This window comes from Aspergillus ibericus, assembly GCF_003184845.1.
Source record: "Aspergillus ibericus CBS 121593 unplaced genomic scaffold BO80scaffold_20, whole genome shotgun sequence".
Taxonomy (NCBI): domain Eukaryota; kingdom Fungi; phylum Ascomycota; class Eurotiomycetes; order Eurotiales; family Aspergillaceae; genus Aspergillus; species Aspergillus ibericus.
The window spans coordinates 92,200-116,584 of record NW_020292118.1 but is presented as its reverse complement, the minus strand read 5'-3'; the positions used below and the strand labels follow the sequence as shown (position 1 = coordinate 116,584).

General features: G+C 50.3%; 15 protein-coding genes and 1 non-coding gene across 16 annotated transcripts; 8 read left to right on the top strand and 8 right to left on the bottom strand.

The window, feature by feature from the left end:
- The first annotated feature begins 632 nt into the window (after positions 1 to 632).
- BO80DRAFT_425208 (alpha/beta hydrolase) lies at positions 633 to 1,789 on the top strand. The gene is made up of 2 exons (XM_025719462.1): positions 633 to 1,214; positions 1,282 to 1,789. The coding sequence occupies exons 1-2, from the start codon at positions 837 to 839 to the stop codon at positions 1,600 to 1,602; spliced, it is 699 nt and encodes a 232-aa protein (XP_025575121.1). The 5' UTR covers positions 633 to 836; the 3' UTR covers positions 1,603 to 1,789.
- Positions 1,675 to 2,675, bottom strand: BO80DRAFT_87882 (FKBP-type peptidyl-prolyl cis-trans isomerase). Its single transcript, XM_025724879.1, has 6 exons — positions 2,291 to 2,675; positions 2,141 to 2,208; positions 2,030 to 2,090; positions 1,952 to 1,972; positions 1,853 to 1,894; positions 1,675 to 1,805 (listed from the first exon to the last, which is right to left on the bottom strand). Exons 1-6 carry the CDS (start codon positions 2,425 to 2,427, stop codon positions 1,748 to 1,750), a joined length of 387 nt encoding a protein of 128 aa, XP_025575120.1. The 5' UTR covers positions 2,428 to 2,675; the 3' UTR covers positions 1,675 to 1,747.
- A 441-nt stretch (positions 2,676 to 3,116) lies between these two features.
- Positions 3,117 to 3,770, top strand: BO80DRAFT_434883 (uncharacterized protein; the record flags this gene model as incomplete). The annotated part of the gene is made up of 1 exon (XM_025720887.1): positions 3,117 to 3,770. The coding sequence occupies one exon, from the start codon at positions 3,117 to 3,119 to the stop codon at positions 3,768 to 3,770; it is 654 nt and encodes a 217-aa protein (XP_025575119.1).
- A 785-nt stretch (positions 3,771 to 4,555) lies between these two features.
- On the top strand, positions 4,556 to 5,478 carry BO80DRAFT_475352 (SDR family NAD(P)-dependent oxidoreductase; the record flags this gene model as incomplete). The annotated part of the gene is made up of 2 exons (XM_025723208.1): positions 4,556 to 5,258; positions 5,312 to 5,478. 2 exons carry the CDS (start codon positions 4,556 to 4,558, stop codon positions 5,476 to 5,478), a joined length of 870 nt encoding a protein of 289 aa, XP_025575118.1.
- A 272-nt stretch (positions 5,479 to 5,750) lies between these two features.
- On the top strand, positions 5,751 to 6,931 carry BO80DRAFT_356112 (Zn(II)2Cys6 transcription factor domain-containing protein; the record flags this gene model as incomplete). Its single annotated transcript, XM_025715779.1, has 3 exons — positions 5,751 to 5,834; positions 5,890 to 6,141; positions 6,188 to 6,931. 3 exons carry the CDS (start codon positions 5,751 to 5,753, stop codon positions 6,929 to 6,931), a joined length of 1,080 nt encoding a protein of 359 aa, XP_025575117.1.
- A 456-nt stretch (positions 6,932 to 7,387) lies between these two features.
- BO80DRAFT_407128 (amidohydrolase family protein) lies at positions 7,388 to 8,463 on the top strand (the record flags this gene model as incomplete). The annotated part of the gene is made up of 1 exon (XM_025717791.1): positions 7,388 to 8,463. Exon 1 carries the CDS (start codon positions 7,405 to 7,407, stop codon positions 8,461 to 8,463), a length of 1,059 nt encoding a protein of 352 aa, XP_025575116.1. The 5' UTR covers positions 7,388 to 7,404.
- Positions 8,464 to 8,476: 13 nt separating this feature from the next.
- Positions 8,477 to 9,687, bottom strand: BO80DRAFT_407124 (amidohydrolase family protein). Its single transcript, XM_025717790.1, has one exon. It carries the CDS (start codon positions 9,559 to 9,561, stop codon positions 8,602 to 8,604), a length of 960 nt encoding a protein of 319 aa, XP_025575115.1. The 5' UTR covers positions 9,562 to 9,687; the 3' UTR covers positions 8,477 to 8,601.
- A 684-nt stretch (positions 9,688 to 10,371) lies between these two features.
- Positions 10,372 to 11,011, bottom strand: BO80DRAFT_382110 (uncharacterized protein; the record flags this gene model as incomplete). Its single annotated transcript, XM_025716877.1, has 2 exons — positions 10,372 to 10,757; positions 10,864 to 11,011. Coding segments are annotated over 2 exons (489 nt in total), but the record flags the coding sequence as incomplete, so codon positions are not given.
- Positions 11,012 to 12,268: 1,257 nt separating this feature from the next.
- BO80DRAFT_t169 lies at positions 12,269 to 12,340 on the top strand. Its single transcript has one exon. It is a non-coding gene; the product is annotated as a tRNA-Glu (tRNA).
- Positions 12,341 to 12,531: 191 nt separating this feature from the next.
- Positions 12,532 to 13,585, bottom strand: BO80DRAFT_407118 (O-methyltransferase). The gene is made up of 2 exons (XM_025717789.1): positions 12,997 to 13,585; positions 12,532 to 12,944 (listed from the first exon to the last, which is right to left on the bottom strand). The coding sequence occupies exons 1-2, from the start codon at positions 13,514 to 13,516 to the stop codon at positions 12,733 to 12,735; spliced, it is 732 nt and encodes a 243-aa protein (XP_025575113.1). The 5' UTR covers positions 13,517 to 13,585; the 3' UTR covers positions 12,532 to 12,732.
- A 322-nt stretch (positions 13,586 to 13,907) lies between these two features.
- On the bottom strand, positions 13,908 to 14,762 carry BO80DRAFT_464891 (class I glutamine amidotransferase-like protein; the record flags this gene model as incomplete). The annotated part of the gene is made up of 3 exons (XM_025722687.1): positions 14,380 to 14,762; positions 14,246 to 14,320; positions 13,908 to 14,192 (listed from the first exon to the last, which is right to left on the bottom strand). Exons 1-3 carry the CDS (start codon positions 14,746 to 14,748, stop codon positions 13,908 to 13,910), a joined length of 729 nt encoding a protein of 242 aa, XP_025575112.1. The 5' UTR covers positions 14,749 to 14,762.
- A 541-nt stretch (positions 14,763 to 15,303) lies between these two features.
- On the top strand, positions 15,304 to 16,080 carry BO80DRAFT_355893 (FMN-binding negative transcriptional regulator; the record flags this gene model as incomplete). The annotated part of the gene is made up of 1 exon (XM_025715770.1): positions 15,304 to 16,080. One exon carries the CDS (start codon positions 15,304 to 15,306, stop codon positions 16,078 to 16,080), a length of 777 nt encoding a protein of 258 aa, XP_025575111.1.
- Positions 16,081 to 16,196: 116 nt separating this feature from the next.
- BO80DRAFT_382096 (alpha/beta hydrolase) lies at positions 16,197 to 17,124 on the bottom strand. The gene is made up of 2 exons (XM_025716876.1): positions 16,684 to 17,124; positions 16,197 to 16,624 (listed from the first exon to the last, which is right to left on the bottom strand). The coding sequence occupies exons 1-2, from the start codon at positions 17,089 to 17,091 to the stop codon at positions 16,289 to 16,291; spliced, it is 744 nt and encodes a 247-aa protein (XP_025575110.1). The 5' UTR covers positions 17,092 to 17,124; the 3' UTR covers positions 16,197 to 16,288.
- A 748-nt stretch (positions 17,125 to 17,872) lies between these two features.
- On the bottom strand, positions 17,873 to 18,946 carry BO80DRAFT_434874 (zinc-binding alcohol dehydrogenase family protein; the record flags this gene model as incomplete). The annotated part of the gene is made up of 1 exon (XM_025720886.1): positions 17,873 to 18,946. The coding sequence occupies one exon, from the start codon at positions 18,944 to 18,946 to the stop codon at positions 17,873 to 17,875; it is 1,074 nt and encodes a 357-aa protein (XP_025575109.1).
- Positions 18,947 to 19,984: 1,038 nt separating this feature from the next.
- Positions 19,985 to 21,356, top strand: BO80DRAFT_464887 (NAD(P)-dependent alcohol dehydrogenase; the record flags this gene model as incomplete). The annotated part of the gene is made up of 3 exons (XM_025722686.1): positions 19,985 to 20,279; positions 20,351 to 20,580; positions 20,631 to 21,356. The coding sequence occupies 3 exons, from the start codon at positions 19,985 to 19,987 to the stop codon at positions 21,057 to 21,059; spliced, it is 954 nt and encodes a 317-aa protein (XP_025575108.1). The 3' UTR covers positions 21,060 to 21,356.
- BO80DRAFT_475324 (cytochrome P450) lies at positions 21,219 to 23,572 on the bottom strand. The gene is made up of 2 exons (XM_025723207.1): positions 21,740 to 23,572; positions 21,219 to 21,688 (listed from the first exon to the last, which is right to left on the bottom strand). Exons 1-2 carry the CDS (start codon positions 23,134 to 23,136, stop codon positions 21,496 to 21,498), a joined length of 1,590 nt encoding a protein of 529 aa, XP_025575107.1. The 5' UTR covers positions 23,137 to 23,572; the 3' UTR covers positions 21,219 to 21,495.
- Between the last annotated feature and the right edge of the window lie 813 nt (positions 23,573 to 24,385).

The following is a 24,385-nucleotide window of genomic DNA, read 5'->3' as shown; positions in this document are numbered from 1 at the left end:
GGAACCGACAAAATTCGGGAAATCTGAACATGAAAGTGACCGAACATGATCGGCAATTTTGGCGATGCTAGGAACTGATCCTGCTACCGTGGCTCCACACTGGCTAAATTGCTTGATCAGGCCAAAGACTCACCATAGCTACCAATGGTAACGGGAAGAAGTTGGACGCCCAAATTTAATACTCTGCAATTATGTGTCTACTAGTCTGTAGGGAGAAATGGGCCAACATAACCTCTTGCACATAAGGCTGGCACCACCCCGATGCCATATCTCAGCTGAAGTGGGTCGGGTTGCGGCGCACCGACGGACCAGCTCCAAGATATGCCACGCCGTCAATAACTGCTCCTGATTGGGTGGTAGCTCTAAGCGAGTGAAGCTTAGACGGAGACTAGCGCAGTACTAGTTAACCTGCTGAGTTCTGATTGGTAGGATGATTCGTTGTCCAGCCTGCCTGAAAGGCTGGAAGAGGCTCCGGGATTATGTTCCTGTCAGCCTGACGTGAGGATTGTATGTGTGTGCCCGGCTTTGCCTTCAGCCCTGGAATTAACAATGTGGTATAGAGAGTCGCTGCCTGGCGCAGGGGTCAACTTCGATTCATGAGCAGATTGGTCTCGTTGGTTATCCCTAAGGACTACAGCTAACAATCCGGAGTATGACCACTATTCACTTCATTTGTCATGCAAAGTTGCGTGGGGTGTCAGCAGTAATTACCCCGCTTCAGCTGCGCCTGATTTACCCTAAGCCTTAAGCCTATATTAATCTCCCACCCCTCTCTCCATCTTACCCGATCTCATTCCCATCCTCCATCCACCCAACACCCCAAATACCCCATCCAAATGGCACCCACCATTCTCTTCGTCCCCGGATTCTGGGAAGGCCCTACAGTCTTCGACCCAGTATCCACCCTCTTATCCGCCGATGGCTTCACCACAGAAACAGCCATCCTCCCTAGCACAGGCACCACATCGCCCGGTAACCCCAGCATGGCCGACGATATCGCGGCCGTGCGCGCCCACCTGGAGAGTATCGTCCAGCGCGGAGAAGAAGTCATTCTAGTTTTGCACTCGGCTGGAGGATTCCTTGGCAGCGCTGCCATGGAGGGACTTAGCAAGCCGACTATCGGAAAGGGTGGTGTTGTGAAGATTGTCTTTTTGAGTGGTGCAGTTTTCCCAGAGGGGTTTGAGCATCAGCCGTTGCCGTTTGCTGTTGTTAAGGTTGGTTAACCACCCATTTTTGCTACCTACCGCGATTTCTGGTGAAGATTGTTAATGATGGTCATAGGGAGGTGCGATGTACTGCGTTCAGCCAGAGGTGCTTCTTCTGGATGATGTCCCTGAGCCCGAAAAGGCGCAGTGGTTGGCTGCATTGAAGCCGCAGCCGGCTCAGGGCTGGGATGGCACGGTGCCGTACGCGGGGTGGAGGGATGTACCTAGTGTTTACCTTGTCTGCGAAGGGGATAAGGCTCTCCCGGCGGGTCTTCAAGAGCAATTAGCTGGACTAGCCGGGAGTCAGATTGAGCGGTGCAGTGCCGGTCATTTGCCCCAGGTCAGTCAGCCTGAGCGGGTGGTGGAGGTGATTAAAGCTGCTGCTGCAACTGTGTAAGAGACAAGCTAGATGAAGAAAGTAATCTGGGAAGTGCAGAATTACCAGACTGCCTATTCGATCTTGAATCGGCTGGCTGCTACATTCACGCATGGGCACAACATTTGATATACATATTTCATAGCTACATAGAAGTATTGTACAATCACTCAGAATCATCAGACTGGAGAGTCTTGCCATTAATAGCGAGCAGCTCCACATTACTATAGAAGATAAGTAAGATATAAGCCTAAATTAGGGACACACTTACAAGACAAGGCTTGAGTTACCCGGAATGAACGGAGGGGCACCCCTATACGCACATCAGCATATACTTCAAAGACCCGTAGATTGATCAGGTTGAACATACCTTTCACCATAGCCATAATGACTATCGGACAGTACATGGTTAGTATGGGAAAAGAGAAGAGCCAGGGAGGAAACATACGGGCCAAACGTGAGGTAAGCTTTCTCCCCCAGGCTCATGCCTAAGATACCAACCTCCCATCCTAACCATCGTAAGCATCCGAATAATCGCCGACATTAGATTGACAACAACCTTTGATAACCTGGCCCATCCCAATCTGGAAGGTAAACGGAAATCCCCGTTTGATACTACTGTCAAACCTAAACACAAAAACAATTAGTCTCAATCCAACACACCCTTCGAACAGAGAATACTGTAAACAACGGATCAGCTGGAACATACCGACGCCCCCGATTCCAAGACCGCGTCGGGTCATACAGATAGCCGTGATAATGCACAGTCACCATGTCACCAGGTTTGGGGTAATCGACCCCATTCCCCGGGCGAATAATATCTTTGATAAAATCGATGAGCCCCATTTTTGATGAAAGAATCCGTGGAGATTGTGGAGTACAAGGGTGAAGGACAACGAAACGGCGCGTTCCGATCGGGCAGTTCACGTGATGAGTGAGGAATTGTGCCGGAGCGGAAAAATGTTGAGGCGTCAGTGTGGACTGTTAAGAGCGATGTCTATCTACTTGTTATTGGCCTGGTCACCATAGGTTTAAGATTCGATATAGTGTATGGAAGGTGAAAAGGAAATTTACGCGGGGAACTTTTTGCCAAGCGACTGACAAATCACTATCACTGTGCCTGAGGAATCAACACCATCAAGCGGTGGTAGTTACCTTGGGCTGGACTGGGCGAATGTCTTTGTTTCCTGTTACCCATCCCTTTATTTCACTTGATACATTGTCACGCAACTGAACAGCCCGAGACCATCAGGCGCAACAATGAGCCTATGCATCAAAGTTGGGAATATGAGTAAACAGGCCAGGGTCGTTCCTGAAATGTCATGGACAAACCCGTTATTTTTCATTCCATTGCACCAGTCTTCCGTATACAGTGACTGAGGCTTCGTTCAAGCGCCTTGTGACAAAATGGGCGCAATAGGGTAGCTAGCATATAAGAACAGCGTCGTTAGCAGCCACAATGTTTCTATCCTCATCCTCAACATCTTTTCTCAGTTCCTATCAATCCAACCAGTCAGAAACCCACTGAATTCGACATGCAAAGCCCACAGAGCCCCGAAAGAAGAACAACGGGCATGATCCGACCAGTTGGATATAGGATCAGAAACTCCAATCCCAAAAAGCGGCCCAACGCAGTTGAAGTTCTCATCGCCGAAGCCAAATACTTTCTGGCTGATACGACGGTGGAGGTGACCAATCCATCCCTGAGTCAGGAGGTCGGATCTACACCAGACAACCCGACAACTCTGGATGATGAACCGACCAACGTCAGCGTTTCGCAACCAACAGCGGATGGTATGAACGACCCCAGGGCTGGCGTCGTGCCTCGCATCTCGGCAGAGAATGTCATCAAGCCCATCCTCATAAGTGGCAATGCATGTCATCTCATTGCGAGGCCTGGGGCCACGAATTACAGCATGGCTTGCAGCCCTAGTCGTCGCTCATTGCGCATAGTCAAGCAGGGAGGATCACCCAATTACAGCTGGATGTACCCAGTGGGTCACCGGAGGATAGTGCTGCTGAGTGAAGTTGATAAGACTGAACCGCGGAAAAAACCCGATAATGCCTTGAACCACCTCACAAGTCCGACCTTGCGGCGCCAGGGCTTTGCTACCAGGGATTGCTCAGGTGGATTGGAACCTGGGAGAGAAAGTTCTGAAGGGTCGACTTCCTGCGATGCATCGGAGTGACGATGATGGAACTGCGAAAACAGTTCACAGCGATGTCAAAATGGGTGAATATGTTCGTTCTACCAAAGACAGGGTATGAGGCACGTGGACCTTATTTCATTTGATAATGTGCAGGACACACTTCACAGAGAGACGGAAAATCCCACTATTAAGAGCATCTAGCTGCAATTCGAGATAGGTGGAAGGGAAAAGAATGCGACAAAGGCTGCTGATAAGACCAAAACCAGTTAGATGACTGTATGTGCGAGAGTCTAGTTGAGCATGAGATTTTAGAAGAATAGATGACGCGGATGGATGATGAGCATTAGAGAGGTGCACGATGATAGACTTCGCCAACCAACCCATTGAAGTTTAAGATGTTAATATCATTGATTTGTAATAGTTCTGCGTTCTGTACTCCGTAGCAGCTGCTAAGACGAAAAGCACGCTAACCCTAGCTCGTATTCCGTTTATGCACGGGCGAATTTAGCTTCGGTCTGCTTCGGCCCATTCCCTGGCTCGTATTCAGGGATCGGCAGATGCACCAGCTATACGACGCAGGTCAGTTGAACCACAGTCTTGGTTTACTGTACTGCAATGGCAGCGCCTCCGGACATACCTCACGATCGGTGCCGAGGAGGACATATATAAGAGAGGCATGACTGCCTGGAAAGATCTAATATGACTTGTCTCCCAGGATCTTGGTCTCTACTGTACAAATTCTGTTAAAGACAGAGCAGCTCTTCGAATATTATACTCTTAACCACACCTTCTCATAAACACCTTACTGTTGTTAAAGTCCGACAATGGCCGACAGCGCGTTCCCCCAGCCCATCTCCTTCACCAAAACATGGCACTCGGAGCCCTACCCCTTCATCTCCGACCGACCTGAGCTGTCTGCATCTGGCAAGAACATCGTCGTCACAGGCGGCGCGACAGGAATCGGAAACGCCATCGCCGTCGCATTTGCCAAAGCAGGCGCCAAGTCCGTCTCCATTCTCGGACGACAAGCAGACAAACTGCGTCTCGGTGCAGAAAAAATTTCCAATGCCGTCCCAGTGGACGGAAATACCCAGGCCCTACACGAGACTGCTGACATTCTCGACCCTGTTCAGCTCACCGCTGCCCTGCAATCCATCGTCGGAAAAGTGGGCAAGATCGATGTATTTGTTGCGAACGCAGGGACCGTGGCACAGCCGGTACCCCTGGTGGATCAGAGCGTCGATCAGTTTGTAGTCGACGTCGGTGACGCTGTTCGAGGCACCTTGAACTCCTTCCAGTGCTTTTTGTCCGTGGCTGGACCTAGTCCGGTGCTTTTGCATACTTCGTCCTGCTTGGCGAATATCGCACCAACTCCGGGACTCAGCAGCTATGCAGTCGGCAAGGCGGCTTCACTGAAGATGTTGGATTATCTTGCTGCCGAGAACCCCCACGTGCATATTGTTAACGTGCAGCCGGGCTGGGTGGCTACTACTCTCAACGGTTATCAAAAGGAGGCCCCGGACTCGGGTAAGTCTAAATCATGATACTCAACCACAGTAAGAGCATGCTGACGAATGCAGCCGATCTGCCCGGCCAGTTCTACGTATGGCTTGCTTCCCCGGAAGCCAAGTTCCTCAAAGGCAAATTCGTCTGGGCCAACTGGGATGCGCAGGAATTGTTGCAGCGGGCGGATGAGATCCAGAACTCGAAGCTGTTGAACTGGATCGTAGATGGTGTTCCTATGTGATCTGCTGTCGCATTTGTGTCTACTTCCTAGTATCAATGGATTGATGGTCATCTTCCACTTATCTCGTTTCTACGTGTCGGGCTCTGGCGGGGTTCATCCTTCGTGCCAAGCAGCCGTGACGCCGCTTTGCTCCATGCGGTTTAAGGGCTGATTGGATGCCGCCATCGTGCTTACGGTGGCGCGGCCATTAAAGTCCAACTCTTCGCTGACTTAGGAACGGCAGAATGGACAAAGCCGACATCATGGGGGAAACTCGGTTTCAAATCCTAGACATGACTGTGTCAAAGCCACGTCTGCGGAGACATCACAAAAAGTCTCGTCTGGGATGTAGCAACTGCAAGCTGCGGCGTGTCAAGGTAAGGCGGATCCTCGCTGATAGCATGCATAACTCACGCATGGACTTTGGGGTAGTGCGACGAAGCGAAGCCCGCGTGCAAGAAGTGCAGTTGGTATGGGGTCGTCTGCAGTTATGACCCGGGCAAGGGACAAAATCTTCAGATCTCGCAAGAGCTTGAGATCCCGTTGCCCGCCAGTGCAGATGCGGTGACTGTATTTGAGCTGGATACCACCTGTGTGAACTGGCTGAAGTGGTTTCAATGGGCGCAGACCAGCGTGAGCATTCTGAATGTTCCCCAGGATGATATCCTGAGACTGGCACGCTCGGTATTGCCCCCTTCCTTCAACCAAGGCGCTGCTAATATTGCGAAAGCATCCCTTCTTGATGCATATAGTCCTCACCATGTCGTCGATCCATCATCGCCATCTAAGCCTGTCGGAGTCGGACCATCCGCGCGCGTTTGAAGCCCACCATACCTCACAATGTGTTCAGCTGCTCAGTGAAAAGCTCGCACATCCAATCCCGCCCGAGGAGCGAGATGCCGTTTGGATCGGTGCTACATTCCTTGGGATCGTTGTCTTCTCTTTAGTATCCGCGACCACCGTAGAAGAGGTGTGGCCGCTCAAGTCCGATCCGTCCGATCTGGAGTGGGTGCGCATGACCAAGAATAAGATGTCACTCTGGACTCTGATCGATCCGTTGCGAGATGACGGCCTCTTCCGAGGCATGGCGGGTGAGTATGAGGAGATGTTTGAGCCAACAGCAACCGACGCCAGCGTTCCGGAGCCCATGGCTCGCATATGTCATCTGGATGAATTCTCAACAGCTGAGAACAACCCGTATTTTACCGCGCTTCATACGCTGCTTCCGCTCTGGGATCGATCGTTTGAAGAACAATCAAGAGCGAGTGTTCTGGCATTTCCTAGTCAGATGACTCCGGCGTTTCGAAACCTGCTTCATGAGAAGGACTCAGTGGCTCTGCTGCTTTTGGCCCTGTGGTATGATATTGCTGGCCAGGTAATCTGGTGGAGTAGACAGCGCGCGACTGTCGAACTTGAGTCCATTTGTTTGTATATCCAGCGGTACCATCCGGAATTGCAGGATCTGTTGCCATGAGCGGGTATTGAACAGACATATATGAATTTTATTCAGAATTTAATTTGAGTGACATAGGGACAATTAGCTCATCTCGAAACCCTACGAGGGCGTTAATTATAAGGTGGTATATCCGACCTAGCCCGTACCGCCCCTTCCCATCTTGATCCATCTCCGTCTCCCACTGACTACATCAACCATGTGTCATTGAGGAAAAAAAGTGCCCCAGGAAACTGATCTGACTATTAATACTGCAGTCGCGACCTATAGATCCGCTGTGGCAGCATCAAGTACGACCAAGGTGCTATGATGTCATGGAGGATGACCCTCGGATGATTTCATAAACCGCTGCTCCACTTGCATCTCACCTTGTTGGTAGATTTCACGCATCATAATAAATGATATTCTTTATCTCACAGGACGCAGTTTCTGATCCGAACTAGAATATTCATTTCCAATTACCCGCATTCCTAGACGTGCCTCCAACCAACTCCATGATGCGCGGCAAAATAGTCCTCGAAGAAGCCTACGAGCGACCCAACATGCAAGAAAAATCCAAACACGAAGCCAGTCTCTACATCGCTCCCAAAGACCGTCCTCGCTACATGCGACAAATCAACGACATCAACCAAGAACGGCTAGAAATCGCCAACACCCACGGCATCGGCTACACCATCATCTCCCTCACCGTCCCAGGCATCCAAGGCATCACCGACCCAGCCGAAGCCGAGCGAGTCGCCACTGAAACCAACAACTGGGCTGCTTCACAGATTCAAGACCATCGCGACCGACTGGGTGCTTTCGCCTGTCTCTCCATGCATGATCCGAATCAAGCTGCTGACGAACTGCGTCGCTGCGTCCAGCAATTAGGGTTTCACGGCGCGCTGCTGTGCAATTTCCAGCATGCGGGCACAGACGACGAGACGTACCTTTTCTATGATCAGCCGGAGTATGATGTTTTCTGGAAGGCTCTCACGGAACTAGATGTGCCGTTGTATATCCATCCCTCTGGTCCGACCGGTATTCTCCATGAGAAGCTTTATGCGCAGCGTCCGTCCCTGATCGGGCCTCCGTTGTCGTTTGCGAATGATGTTAGTCTGCATACACTTGGACTTATCTCCAACGGGGTCTTTGATCGATTTCCATCTCTCAAGGTTATCATTGGACATCTGGGCGAGCATATCCCGTTTGACTTTTGGCGAATCGAGCATTGGTTTCGGGACGTGAAGAGGCCGATTGCGGATGAAGAGGGCCGAGTCATGGCAAAGAAGAGCATCTATCATTACTTTAAGAACAATATCTGGCTGACGACTAGTGGCCACTTCTCTACTCAAACGCTGAAGTATGTGGTCGATGAGATTGGTGTTGACCGAGTGCTTTTCAGTGTTGATTATCCGTATGAAACGACAGAAAGTGGCTGTGATTGGTGGGATAATGACAAGGACGCGATACTCGAGGCAATTGGGGGGATTGATAACTACCGAGCTATTGGCCGTGATAACGCGAAGAGATTGTTGAGGCTGGACAGGTTTCACGATTGTGATGTTGTATAATTGCAGTATGTGACTCAGTCGCGTATAGACAAACAATTCTCCAGTACAGCTAAGAAAAGCGAAAGTACAAAAGACTTTTATGTTGCAGCGGTAACCACAACAGAGCACTATAATTGCAAACTGTAAGCAATTAGACATTCACCCCGCCCTCGCCCTCTCCGCCGCAGCAGGAAACAACTCCCACGCATTCATCCCAATAGTCCCCACCTCAATCCCCCCATCCCTCTCAAAATCCACAACATCCTGCCTATTCCGCATCATCGTATCGATCGTCGAGCACGGCGCTCCACAATCAGATCCATACAAACAATGCCCAACGCCCACCATCTTCTCCGCAGCCGGAAGCCCCGTCAAGGCCATACCCCCGGTATCCACAAACAACCGACTCAACTGAGTCTCCATTTCCTCCACGCTGATCCCCTCCGGATTCGACACCCAGCTCTCGGTCCCCAGACGTAGAATTCGACCGTACAATCCGGGAAATGCACCGGCACAGTGGCTGAATATGACCGTAATGTCTGGATACCGACGGAACCACCCGGTGTATAGCATATCTGTTAAGGTTCGGGCCGTTTCGAAGGTAACTTCGATGAGAGAGCCGGGCCGGTCTCGGAATGCGGGGACGTATGCGTCTGGATGGATGTATAATACCGCTTTCAGCGTGTTCAGTTTGCTCCAGACCGGGTCCAGACTCCTATCACTGAGATACACTTTATTATGACAGGGATGTACAGCGAACCCATCCGGCGGGATGCGGAAAGTCAACGTGCGGTCGATTTCCTGCAGACATGCATCTGGAATGTCCGTAGGGAGGGCCGCGAGGAGCCCGAACCGGTTCGGGTGAGATTGGATGATTGAGCAACCGAAGTCGTTGGCGGAGCGAAGGCCTTCGAGGGTAGACGGGACGTTGGATAACATCTGCATGGTTACGCCCATTTTGTCGGTGTTTGCTAGGGACTCCTCGACGGACCATTTGAGTCGGTCGGCGGTGGTGATGAATCGGAGGTCGTCGGTCAGCTCTTTCGCTGCTGCTTCGCGTTCGGCTTCGGTGGAGGGAACCGCGAAGTGGCCGTGGACGTCGAGCCAGCCGGTGGGCATGGTGGTAGTTTAGTGGGCAGTATAGGTGTCTTGGTGTCTTGGCAGTGGAAGATGGTCAAAGAGTGATATAATTCTGAATGTAAATGAAAGGAGTTCCTGTAGTTATGTGCTAGAGATACAATTAATTAAAAGAGAGATCAATCGACAAGGAATGTAAGATTGGGCTTATATATGACGACACATCGATCCCCGAATGCGTCGATCTTACTTCCGAATTCGGCAATCTATGAATCATGCCCGGCCCGCCTGACATGCAAGGGTTGGCGATCAAGATCACTCAACGTACTGTGGACGGAGTAACCACACGGAGTATAAGCATGGATCGGCAATGGGTCTTACTCCCAGGATACTGCCCGATCGAAAAACTACGAGAAATCATCTTTGGTGTCCTTCCAAGTCAAATTCAACGAACAACAAAGGTGGATCACCTTTGGAACCAGGTGCCCAACTCAAGAACCCCAGGACGATGTGACCAACGGCTGTAGGGGTGACCAGTTGTCGGAGAGCCTTGGGCACAACTCGGTCCTAAGTACCAAGTAGATTGCTCAGCGCACGCTAAAAGTGCCATGTGATCTGACCAAGAGCCAATCAGAGTAGCGGGGGGCAAACTCGAGCAACATAGTTATCACAATCACCTGATGTCTTGGTGCTTACGTACAGCGTCACTGCCCCTTCCTGGTCGCTGGCTGGCGCTTCCGATTCATCTTTGGATATCATCACGCCGACCAATCATGAGACGCCATCCCAAAGAAGTCATTGGGCGCTTGATTTCCTCTCAATACTCAAAAGAACATGTTTAGGGTTCTGCTTGAGATTTCCTGACAGCACTTGCTCTAGTACGAGAGAACTCTCAGCTCAAGAGTCGTTGCTCTGATCCTGTCCCTGATCCTGGGTCGGTAGGTGAGAGTAACCAATAGGACTATCGACAAACTCGTCCAGGAACTCGATCGGTGGCCAAACAACCTTATCAGACTCCGGTCCACCCCGACAAGTGTTGTCTGGTTTCTCCGGTGTATGCGTAGCTTCCGTCAGGGTGAGATCCTCTTTTCCATTTGTATATCCATGTGAGGCCACATGGTATTCCCGCGAGACTTGATCACTGCCTTTGAAGGCGAAGGTACCATGCCAGTCTCTGGGATCAATGATATGTCTGCCTTTATTGGAGGTGGTTTTGTGCAAGTCCGCACTAGGAATACCTTGGTCAGCATAAAGATAACCGAAAACAGTCACGTACATGGCTGCCTGTGTGGGCTGTTTGAAATTCATGTATCCTCAAAGGAGATAATAGTGGATATTGGGAACTATCAACCCGAATCAAAATTTCCTTGGGAGCCAGTAGTTGGTCTCGAGCTGTCGCGTAGGCAAGAGCAACCAAAGCCCTCTTTCGCTCAAGGCTGAGATTGTTTCCATTGTAGAAGAAGATTCGGACGAAGTTGACGCCACCTCTAGCGGCTTCAGCTTTTAAAGTAAGAGGTTTTGCTTTTCTTCCAGCGGTGTTGGGGTCGAGTTCTTTAGATTTGACTAAGGTCTCAAAAGTGTAATACTATGCAATCCAAGAGGTGCTCCGTTGGAGTGCTCTCTACTGTCTTATATCTTTTGCAACTAATCCCTGGGAGTCACGCAGTCTTGCACCCCATCACTCGTGCTCGTCTGTTGACGCGTAAATCCTCGTCTCTAAGTGGTAGGACTAGCAGCCTGATAGGAATCTAATCATAGAGATGGAACCCAACCCCGGGGGATTTGCGCAGCCTTGTCCTACGCATCAAGGATTAATGTAACCTCACACATCACCGTCCGAGCGATTAGCTCTTCCCACTAATCCCAAAACGCCTAATAGAGAAAGTGCCTATGCTATGCAAATAGAACACAACTGCCTGTGCACGGAAACTCTATAAAATCTGCCTAGCTCAGACCAGTGGAATAAGGGTTCCCGACCTTGCTTTCTAGGCCTTTGCATTGATATTCTGCCTTGTCAAGGCTATCGCATCCTCGCCGCTGCCAAGTGATCTGGCGCTACAGCTAAGGCAATGAGCCACCAATGATCTTATGCTGTTGTTCAGCCGAGCAGTCAGTGCGGCGCTTGCTTGCCAGCCTTATCCAGCCTATTGCTCCCGCAAGTGATCAGCACTTATTCATTGGCTACACGAGACGGAGTACCCACCTGCCGCAATTTACGCGCCTTGGTTTGCCTTGCTCTCCGTATTGCACCAGCCTGTCCTGCTGCAGATTTAGGTTCATTTCAGGTATCTTGCTCATTGTTGACGTGGGTGTATAATCCCACTTCTTGCTTGGTTATTGACGCGCGCGCCCCAGTATGAATCTCGAGCAGTCACAAGCTTTCCACATCTTTGTATGGAGTAGAGGACATGAACGAGGCTGAGCTAGTGGGAGCTTAGGGTGCGGGGTTCTTTCCTTAGTAGAGTTCCGTCGAAGCTGTAAGTTGTCATCCGTAGGCCGTGTGGTTGGTGGAGAATACTAGCCTGTATGCCACAGGAGTCTCGCTGGCTGTCATAGCGGCTTGCCAATCACGACAATCCTTTCCTCCACGGTGACTGGGTCATAGCTTCTCTCGAGAGAATTTCCGTAGGCTTTGCAAATGGCAGTAAGGTGGAAGAGGTCGAGGGGTTGGATGGTAGCTTAGGATGTATGGAATGTCTTTTCTTTTTTTTCCGACATGTACCTATCTGAGAGCAAATTTTCCATAAATTCCGATGTGGTGTAACGGCTAACATCGCCGTCTTTCACACGGCAGCTCGGGGTTCGATTCCCCGCATCGGAGATTTCTTTTTCATCTTCTCACAAGTTTTTAACTCGAGAGTCATATATAACCTTTTTTTTTCTGCCTTTTAATCATTCATTATCGCATAATTCAAGCGGGGCAATGAGTCCATCGGAAGGCAGACGGAAGGGGGCCACACCACAGCTACCATGCAGAAGAGCCATTTCGGTCACATATTGCTTGTAATCCATGTCGTCTATTCACAGGGTACTTTGTCTGCCGATATTCCACTTGACATTTTTCAATTAGATACATGAAGAATACTGCTCATTTTAGGACATGCTCTCCTAAATATACCGCGGTCTCCCTATCATATCCCACCCGTTGTTCAGGTCAGATAGTCAATGCACATATGCCATTCACGATAATTTATCCAATCCTTGTAATGACAACTACTCCGACCGCGGCTGATAAACACTCATCTCGAACCCATTCGTGAAAGGCAGCGTCATATTCCGAAACCCATTCTCCGGGGATCGCAAAAACGCCAACAGCTCCGCATACCCCTCAGCTCCGGAAATGGTATTGTCAGTCAAGACCACTGCGCCGGGCCGCATACGAGGAAGGACAGTCTTCAATGTCGGTAGGGCGAGCGGGGTCCAGACTATTCGCTGTTAATTCACGTAGCACGACCTAGATCTTCGGGGGTCACCTACTATCCAAAAAAAGCAGATCGATTTCAGGTAAATCCCCCTTCAAAGTTTCTAATAGATCCCCTTCTCTCAGATCGATCTGTTCCTCCACCACGGAACCACACTGCACCCAGTACTTGCGCGCGACATCCGCCTTAGTCTTCTCTTTCTCTGTCGCGATCACCGTACCCGACTTGCCGGTGACGGCTTTTGTCTTCGCGATAGCCAAAGCAAGGTAGATAGTGCTGACACCGAAACTGGTCCCCGCTTCGATGATGTTGGTAGCCCCCATGGCGTTGATCAGCTGGTAGGTAAATTGGCATTTATCTTCGTCCAGGGCGATGAATTTGTCGAGCATTAGTTGGTTGAATTCCTCTTGGGGGTTGGTTGCGGAGCCTTTGTCTTCGAGGTCGCCGAGGACATTGGTGGAGAGGACTTTGCCCGTTTTTGAGATCTGGGCTTCTTGCTCGAGGGAGAGTTTGTGGAGTTCTGAGAGGAGGTGTAGGATGTGTGGCGGGGCGTCGATGGGGGTAGGGGCGGACATGTTGTAGAAGTAGTTGGTGCTGGTGGAGTGGATATGAGACAATGGATTTACCAAGATAGAGGATCAGATATGTGCAGGTGGACAAAAGAATTAGGCGGGGTACGCGGGGGAAATTCCGTTGTCTTGGCATCTTACGATCACATCCACTGCCATGTCCGAGCAGCTTGGAAGACCATCACCTTTCAGGAAGCAATCGAGCCACAGGCAAAGGCAGATATATAGAGATAGCACTAGGGTCTGATCTCCCACGCAATGATCGAACTACCACACCAGAAAGGGGCGCCGCGCCATTTGCCATTAAAGAATGAAAAAGTACAACAGAAAAGCTTTGAATCAGACTCTAAGGCTTGAATAGATGATCATTTACAGATGCTTAGCTAAATGCAAGATTTCATTCCCTTACCCATTCAACTACCCGTCTCAGCACCTCAAAGCCATCCGTCGGCTGCTCAAGCCGTTTCAGATGACTGTCCAATTCGTCCTTGGAGAGATTTCCATTATAAACGTCATCCTCTTCCAACAGCATCTTCTTGGCGAGGACGGGCTGAACCTCCGGATGCGATTGAAAAGTCAAAACAGTGTTCTGCTGATTGACAAACATCTCATGGTTTTCTGCCGGATGGATGAACTTCTCTCCGGGTTGCGCCACCTCTCGGACATGAAACTCCGGCAATCTCTGAGGGATCATTAATGAAAAGTTACAGAAAGGGGAGTAGAGGAGCAACGCACAAAGCTTGCCACATCCGGTGTAGTAGAAAAGAATTTCTTCCCGGCTTCAGTCAACTTGACATCTTCTATGGCCGCCTATGGTAACAGATGAGTCATGTTTTTCTAACATTTAGGTAAGTGTCTGGTATACATACAATTGGAACCGTGAGCACAGCTCGCACCACTCCACCAAAAGCCCTCGAGATGGCCTGGTGACCCCAGCAGATACCTAGAAACTTGGTCTTGGGGGATGACTGCGCAGCGTTGCGCACAAATTCCAACACACCCAATACCCAGGGCTCCGAAGATGAAGCGTCCGCTTTCCCGCCGCTTAGGACGATCAGGTTATACTTCTGGGGGTCGGGGAAATTGCTCTCGAAGACCGGGTCGTACATGTCTAGCTGAGCAGTGGGCGCAACCACGCCAAAAGCAGCACGGTAGGACTCGCTCACGTCATTCCAGAAGTCGTTGTCCGGGGGCGTGTTGACGAGGACGGCAATGCGGAGGGGTGCTGGGGCGGACATGGTGCTGAATAGTGATAAGTACTGACTGTGTGAAGAACAGTTTCATGTACCACTAGATGCTATCTTGTCTGCTATATAGCTTGCTTATACGGAGTACTCGCTGCCGGCATATTGCTCGGAATCTTCCATGTGCTTCTCCATGTCCGATTGATGGGACATCGCAACGGCGCACCCTATTCGGAAGTGATACTCCATAATCGAGAAAACTTTTTCCTGCGCCTCGGTCACCCTCGATAGTCACCCTGAAAATTGTGACTCGATTCCATACAGCCGCAGACATTACTACTCCGTCCGAGCTAACCCAAATCTGGTGCACGGGAGCGATCCGGTCCCACTCCGGGGAGAACCCAGAAGCCCCACAAAATTCCCCAATCGGGTGCACCAGAACGATGGCCCCGAGTTCCAATCATCGGGATGGCAATAAGGTCGAATCTAGAACAGCAACATTGCCTCGTTCCAACGTTAATAAATTCCATCATGCTCCCCAGTTTCAAGCCCCGCCTCATCCATCAAGTCTTTTCTTCCTTGCAAACCGATACCCCCAAACACCACACAATGTTCCTCCCCGCCGTCCACGCCGAACCCGACACGGAGGCTCTCCTCCAATTCATCAAAGAGAACCCTCTCGGCATGCTCATTACCGGCATCGACTCCACCGCACAAGACTTCCTCCAATGCACCCACGTCCCATTCGTACTGGACCTGCCCAGCGCAGAATCCCCCGCGCAACTCCGCGCCCACATCGCAAAACAGAATCCCCAGGTTAAGACCATGATCGAGAAGACCGAGAACGGCAAGCCATCGGGGGTGTTCCCTCTTGAGCAGGACGTCCTGGTTGTCTTCAACGGACGACACGATCACTACGTCACGCCGAAATATTATACCGAGACGAAGCCGGATACGGGGAAGGTCGTTCCGACGTGGAATTACTCTGCTGTGCAGATCTATGGGAAATTGTCGATGCATTATGATTCTAAGGATCCGGAGGCGGGAGCGTTCCTGGCGAAGCAGATGCATGATCTATCGGAGCAATGTGAACGAGGTATTATGGGTTACACGGGGGGAGAGAGACCGCAGCCGTGGAAGGTGGCTGATGCTCCCAAGCGGTTTATTGAATTGATGCAGAGGAATATTGTGGGTATTCAGATTGAGATTCGGAAGATTGAGGGCAAGTTTAAGATGAGTCAGGAGATGAGGGTTGGGGATCAGGATGGAGTGGTTAGAGGGTTTGAGCGGTTGGGTGGGGAGACGGGAACGGCCATCTCGGCTTTGGTTAAGGAAAGAGGAGAGCTGCATGATGAGAAGAAGGCGTTGAAGAATGCCCAGAAATAAATGTTCTTGTGCGATGGATGAAGTGATGAGTGTACCTTTTACAGACCGTAGTATTTGTTCCGCGAGTTGGTTGGTATAAGACTTCACCAACACTCGCCTCTTGCTCTTTGGTAGGCCCCTTATACAAATTCTGAGCAAGTGTTCTTCCAAACTAGTATGCTTGTTACAAATAAGAACCGATTCCTTCTCAAAACACCAATACATCCGATCATTGTCGATTTCCCTTAACTATCTTTACCAAAACCTCCTGCAGCCGGTCCGGAGCGCTCAAAAACGGAGAATGTGCAGTCGGCAGCCGATACGTATTCTCTGGACCCGCAATCTTTGCGGCAAAAATCTCCTGCAACGGAGGTGGTATGGCCAAATCCTGCTCGCAGATGATATACGAACACGGAATCCCATCAGCCCAAGGCTCATTGGTGACTTCGCCCTCAATGACCGCCAGGGAGAGGTGTCGCTCCAAAGCACCCCATTTGGCTTGCTCCTCCACGGGGAGGTCCTGGTAACCGATATTGCCCTCTCCGTCGGGATAGAGATAGTTGCCCTGCAGCATTTATTAGCAAAACCAGACATCAGAAGGGATTAGGGGGGGCAGGTAGATACCTCGACTCGCCAGCAGTCCGGGTACGTTCCTCCTAATACCCCGAGCAAACTCTGTCCCCGGTCCAAGGCAAAGGAAGCCATGTAGACAATTTGGATAATACCACCTGACTTACCGTCCCTTGCGCGAGTCGCTTTGTCCAAACCCTTGACTGCGTTGGAAACCACCACTCCTCCGTAGGAATGGGCGACGACGACAAGATCTCTACCCTCGTCGGCGAGGCTTACTAGAACTTCGCGGAATGAGGCGACATCATCAGCCAGGACCTTCGAAGGCGGTTCGGCCCCGACGGATGGATGCGCAGGACATTCGGTGGGATATCCGAGGTTGTTCAGTCGGGACCGGATATCGTCGAAGAATTTGGGGCTGATCCAAGCACCGTGGGAAAAGACAATGGTTGGCGAAGTCATCTTGAAGTTGTTAGGTAGATATCAGAGAACGTGAGAAGGACAAAAGCACGAAGGGAAGGACATTAATAAACAGCAGATTTTAGTTGGTGCGGTTGATCCACAATTGGCCCGTATACCGTTCCTGGATGCCATTGGCCCTATCAAGGGCGTTGAGTGGCAACATCATCCGAGGTTGGCAGCCGATCAATTTAAGCTTAATCGAAGTCGGCAGAAAATTTCGGCAGATCCGAGCCATACTTTACCACTCCGAATTGCATTGCCAGACTCCAGACAGGGGAGTATAGTTATGACGTCATGCGAAGTTCGTCGATGAGAACACGCTATCCTTTTCTTTCGTCCAAGCAGGTATGAGATGTGGGTAGTCGGTATCTACATTTACATTTATCTGAGGATCAACTCAAGCTTTTGTAACTCTTTGCCACCCTCAACCCTTCAAATTTTTCATTCGACTCTTCTTGAAACGCTATCAGGTTATGTCCTTACTGATCATTTGCGACCGGTGGACTAAGCATTTATATTATTTTGACGCAAGTAGCACGGAAATAACCGGGGCAGGTCAGAGGTACGGAACATGGTTGTTCTCAACCACGATCGATCCCAGATGACTCTCTGGGTTAAAGAACTTCGTAAGGAGGGACATGTACTCCCACTCTGGACAACGTGGCCATTTTATGCATGTTATTTGGTTTTTGAGGCCGAGAAGGAGGCATCAGAAAGAGACTTGGCGCATCAATTTCATGCACAATTACTGCCAAGACACAAACCAACAATAGCATCAACCTCACTCCTGAGACGGACAAAAGACAACCTTCTCCCCAGAAACCCCTTCCTTGTTCAGAGACAGTGCCTGTTCCACCGCCGTCAATCCCCCGGGAACCACACGTGTCCGATTTGGAATAAATTGTCCCTTAGCTATATATTCGCCCAGATTCCTCGCCAGAGGCTCACTAAGATAGCGTAGATGAGGGGCGCTACCAACACCCAAAACCTGCTTGATCCCCACTTTGAACTCATGGGTTTGACCAAGCGCGACGGCCTCTTGATCGGTGGTCTCTGGATGGACTGTATGCACCGTCACGACATGGCTGTTAGCTGTCCTGGTTGCCTGGAGAATCTGTACACCGAGAATCTGTGTCGCCTTGACTGAGATAGCATCAAAGACAAACATCAGCGGCGTATCCTGTACTGCTTCCGCAAAAGACCCCGCATCCGCTTGGTGTCGATCCAGAACAACATGGGCCCCTAACTTGCGCAATAGGTCGAAGTTTGCACTGCTCGCATTGGTGATAACATTTTCAAACCCAGACAGTCTGGCGAGTTGAATTGCATATTGACCAACAGAAGAAGCGCCACCAAGGATCACGATCGCGTGGCCACGACCGGCCTCCGTACCCCCTTTCTCCCAAGGAGGAATCAGCCCGTAACCTTCCTTGTCGTAAAACGCAGTGACAGCAGCCATGGTCGCGAGACTGATCCCTGCAGCTTGCTCGTCACTAATGTTGTCTGGTGTCTTCGCGACCAAGGCAGCTGGCATTTTGCAGTATTGTTGGAAGGTGGAGGAGTCGTAAGTGCCGATGATGCCCTGGAAGAAGACCCGGTCGCCAATAGCGAACCCGGAGACCGCCGATCCCACGGCCACGACTCGTCCAGCGGCATCGGACCCTAGAATAGCAGGATATTCGGTGATGAAGGCGTTGTAGTCGCGCATTTTCCAGTCTACTGGGTTGATAGCTGTAGCGAGGATTTCGATCACGACTTCGTCGTCCTTTAGCGGTCCGAGGGTACGATCAGAAATAACATTTTGGGCCTTGGGCTCAGGGACAATGGCGGCTTTGAATGATTGAGGGAACGACATGAGGAAGACGTTTTTGATTTTAATCGATGATTAGATTGAGCAGACCTTCGCGTTTTGGATTCTGAAAGTGTGGCCCTTGTGGGGGAATTGCTTGCTCTTATAATGGTGATGGATGGATTATAAATCAGATGCAACCGGTCGGAGGACGATGAATACAGGCGATTTTATACGAGCCACCCCAAACAGGACGCAAACTTGCTGCAACACGAGCCAGACTCCAATGGTTGGACGGAACGCTTCAGTGTGGCATGACATCATAGACACCGAATGGCTGAACCGGGAAGATTATCGCATGATTGGGTGATTAGATACGGGGTTGCGAGACTCTGAGCAGGTCTGAAAAGTCAGTATTGCTCATCCTGTGTGAAAAGTACGTTGTTTGAAAACTGCCATTTTTGATTTCACTTGAATTTTGCTGGGAGGTTGGCAGTGAAGGACGATTCAGACTGTCAGCGGGGCTGGAGATAAGAGAAAGATCAGATAATCTCCGATTGCTGACACCTACCCGATATACTCCGTACCTGACACGACTTTCTTCTGGGATATGAAGGACATTGAAAACTGCCAAATTAACATCATAATACGCTGACAAATCCAAGGGTCACACTCTGTCCAAGCCTAACCCCTATTGGAATTAATAGCATGGAATATAGGCCCGGGAAGCCAATCGGGATGTTGCTTGAATCCAGTTGCCTGGGCTGCGGATGGTCCTAGAAACCCACGGAACATGCATGACTGGAAGTACTGCTCTATTGTCCCTATTGTTCCACTACCCGTGATTATCTTGAGAGTGAGTGGCTTTTCTATCTTTACGAAAATCTCACTAACTACTTCGTCATTACGGTTGCACCTTGTCTATCTAAATATTTGCATGTATCCATCTATCGAATCAGCGCAAACCCCCCTATCGTCCACCGTACTTAGCCCCAGTCCTGAAATCCTTCGCCAACGTCCCTCTTCTTTCAACTCTGCATCCACCCATTCACAGGAAGAAGAACAATGGCATCAACGACCCAACTGCCTACAATCCCACCAACCATGCGCGCCTGGGTACGCAAGCGGTGCGGTCCCCCCGACAGCGTCCTGGAGCTAGCGACCCTCCCCACGCCCCCCATACCGACAGGCCAATCATCCGACGTGTTGATCCGAGTATCGCACGTGTCTCTGCAATACAGTACCGAGATGTTAATCCGGATGATTCCCATCCTGCCCCTCACGGGACCATGGATCCCGGAGATCGAGCTCTCCGGGGAAGTGGTAGCAGCGGGTGCGGGGGCCCCATCTGAATTGCGGGATCCGGGCACTCCCGTCGTTGCATTCCAGAACATTTTCAGTGCCTTTTCATGGGTAATGGGACCATGGCAGAGTATATTCGTCTACCTGGTTCTCTGGTTACGCGTATAGATGCGGCAATGGACATGGCGTCGGCTTCGGGGATTAATGGTAGTGGTAGTACCGCCCTGAAGATGCTTCGCACGGGGGGAGTGCGTGAGGGCCACACGGTGCTTGTTAATGGAGCTAGTGGCTCGGTCGGCTCGGTCTTGGTCCAGCTATGTAAGCTGCGCGGCGCTAAGGTCGTTGGTGTGGCTAGCGGCGCTAACGAGGCCATGGTGCGAGATCTGGGTGTCGACGAGGTAAGCAGGATGTTTGCTGAGGGGGTTTCATCAGGCTGATGCGCCCACAGTTCATCGATTACCGCAGTCATGACTCTCTACCAGCCTACCTGGCACATCAGTTCGGGGATAAGCCACTTGACTGTATACTGGACTGCGTTGGCTCGCAGGCGATTTTCGCACATTCGCCCGCCTATCTCAAACCTGAGGGTATGGTGGTCAATATTGGCACGCTGGAGGGTGCCTGGGCTACAACACGCAATGTGCTCTCGAATATGTACCTTCCCACATGGTTAGGTGGTGTTCCGCGTCGATACATCATGTTTAGCACAACGCCAACAAGCGACAGTGCCGTCTATGTGGCGCAACTGATCAAGGAGGGCCGCTTGCGCATTCCTGTCGACTCAGTCTTTAGCATGGAGGACGCCGTGCGCGCCTACGAGCGTATTGCTACCAAGCGTGCGCGAGGGAAGGTCGTGGTAAAGGTTCGCAATGACTAGTGGACTGCGCTTTTGTTAGGCGCATGGACATTGCGAGAGCAAGATGTTCATTGTTCGTAGCTTTCCCTCAATGTACGTAGGCAAAGGGGATATATCACGATGTTGTGATCACTCATTTGCCAGAGGAGGCTAGCATGTAGGACCACAAGGCATGAAGGGCAGCAGGGTGTGGAGGACAGTGGTTATAGTCTGCCGATGGAGGATTTCTTTTCTAGTACCCTTTTTAATATTTTTGTCATAAATAGCTACCCCATTCTCCAGTCGAAAATGGTACTGTCAAATTGAACAGCTGTGTTTTTCGCGTTTCTCTCATCAATATGTCAAATGAGTCCCACAACCATAAAGCTGGATTCATTGTGGGGAGTATCCAAAACAGCGGGCCGAGACGCATGGCCCTAGAAAGCTACCCTAGCAGGTTTGAAAATACCATTGTTGGCTACCGGATACCCTCCCCTAGCGTTAGGCAATCAACTGCCTTGGTTGGCGTCAGCTTCACGGTCAGAGCTGGGTTATAACAGACGATCCATGATCTTTGCGTCGAAAGCCACGTCCTTGGGTCTGTAGATACTTCAAAGTCAAAGTGCAGAGCCAAGTGGCAAATCATCAGAGACATGAGATAGGGTGCCATACTGTTGAGTATTAGTATCAATTCTGATCTGGTATGATGGCAATAAACTCACTGTTGACCGACACAATTATACGGTCCGATAGAAAAGGGTTTATAGGCATCTTCATCATCCTTGAATGCAGCCTCGCTCTCCGTCGTCTTATACCAACGTTCAGGCGCAAAGGCCTCGGGGTTATGAAAGTTATCAGCCGAGTGGAAAGCCGCGAGGGAAGTGATGTAAACGCGAGTTCCACCCGCGACCCATTGTCCGGCGATATTGGCCCCAGAGGACGGCACTACGCGAGCAGGCATAATGGGAATTGCGGGATACACCCGAAGAGCTTCCTTGATGCAGGCCTCCAGAACTGGCATTCCTGCCATGGCTTTCATGGTGATGTCGGAACTGCTACGGAATTTTGTCCGAACTTCCTGCTGCAGCTGCGTGAGAATGTGAGGGGTAAGAAGCAGATGGGCTATCATTCCGTTGATGGCCACTGTGGTTGTCTCAGAGCCTGCAAGGCTGATGAGTGGTGCGTTGGCACGTAGCTCGGCGGTGGATAGGCTATCTGCTCGTGCCTCCGTAAGAAACTGAACCAGGTCAGGGCGATATGCCTTTGAGGCGAGTCGTTTGTCCAGTCTCTCATTTGTGACTGTAAAGTAATTGTGTCGTATTTTGAGCAGCCTGCGGACGATTGGTTGAAGGGTGATTCTGACCAAGGGAAAGTCCACCAAAGCGGAAAGTATAGTAGCACCGGGTATTATGACGAGTGAGGCGCGAGCAAAGGCCTGGTAGGTTGGGTCATCTAGCAGGCGAAATGATTCCCCGAACTGCAGATCCGTCATCATATCAAAAAGTGTTAGATGTAGGAACTTGCTTATGTCAACAGGTTTTGCTGTCTGCTTTGATTCCTCACAAAGCTTCCTTATTAGCATGCTAGCATACTGAAGCATTATAGGCTCCTGCGCAGCCAGCGCCTGCTTTGAGAAGGCTCGAGCGTATACACGCCGCATTCTGGCATGATCCTGGTTGTCGGCAGAGAGGATTGTAGGGGCACCCTTTTCATCCCCAAGTGCCTTGAAGAATGCCATATCTCGGGGTAGACCGACAGGATGAGCCGAGGTACTAGAATGAATATCTTTCCAGGCGCGTGCGCTGGAGTAGCTAAGCTCATTTGGAGCCACGCGCACCACTGGGCCGTATGCTGCGTGCAGCCTCGTCAACCAAGTGGCGGATCTACCCGTCAAGACTAGACAGAATATGGGGATGCGGCTAGCAGCCATGATACGAGGTCCTGGGTAGTGTTTAAGAGGATGGAAGAAGACATTGTAGATAATACGGATAAGAAGATACTGATCATTTGTTAGTACGAAGACATCACTAGGAAGTCTGGGAGTGCTTACAGGCAGCAAAGGCCATGCCAAGAGCTTTAGTATAAATGCCGGTGACATATTACTCGTAAATATGGCCATGCTGCCTAGTAGTGATTAGATTAATCACTAAAGACGAAGAGCGAAAAGGCATATGCTTGAGAAAGAGGGTATCGTGGGTCAGAGGGAATGAATTGAAATCCCAGGAGTGTGCTAGGTAGTAAACCCTTGGAAATGACAAATGTCTGTAGCCAGAATGAAGGGCAATATCATATTTAAATCCCGTGCAATTTCCAGCACAGCTCGCAGCATGATATGTCGGAAAATAAAAGGAAGACAAAGGCTAACATGGCTGCATGATACGAACTTAATTCGGTAAAGCCAAGAAAAGGGAAATAGATCACTCAGAAAAAAAGAAAGGAAAGGGAAGGGAAGGGAAGGGAAAAAAGCAATTACTCTTGGTGTTAAATCATATACACGATAAGATAAGACGGACAATCTGCAGATTCAGACCCTTCTTTATCTATATAAAATTGCGTAAATTGCTAGGATATAACGTCAGATATAAAAAAAAATGTCCTTCATAATGGAGGCCCAGAAACGAAGGCAGCGAGAGGCATGCTGTGGAAGGGACCGCGGCAGCGAGGGGGTGGCGGAGGTCACGGGGCGCCCCGGCAACCGCCAACATTTTATGACTCATTATTTGGTTCCACGCCTTGTGGGACTGGACCAAATAAGCGTGGGCATAGTCCAATGTGGTCATCATTTAGGTAGTTCATTTTCTGCGACAGTGTGACAGTGTGGCCTACACTGATCGCATAATATGGAAAATTGAGTTTCGCTAATCTTCAGCCGCAGCATCTTCCGTCTGCTGGTAAAGAGTGGGTGTAAATCTCGGATCAACACATGCCAGTTACTGTAGCCAATGCGATACCATAAATATATCCAATATTCAGAAAATTCTTTAGCATCCATGTGGACTGACATCATATGCTAGTATAAAGGGTTGTGGCTAGGGAATTACTCGAAGTCGACCCCAGCCGATCTAGTGCCCAGTACCAGTACACTCGACCAACTAGCGTGCCTATGTATAGTCATTTGAATACGGTTCGTCATACCAGTCCAGTCCTACAGGTATACCGAAAAATGGGCATTCTGCATGCCAGGAGATATTACCCAGGGAAATACCCCACCAGGGTCGGTGGCACAGAATGATGGCCCAAGTCCATGAGCCCCACAGCAAAGCAGCACCCTGTAAGCAGCCCAGCGATTGGCTTCCGCCGCCAGTGGGCGGCTTTAATACACTAACTAAATGCGATTGAGAAGTCGGGCCAAGAAAAAGGCCAGATTG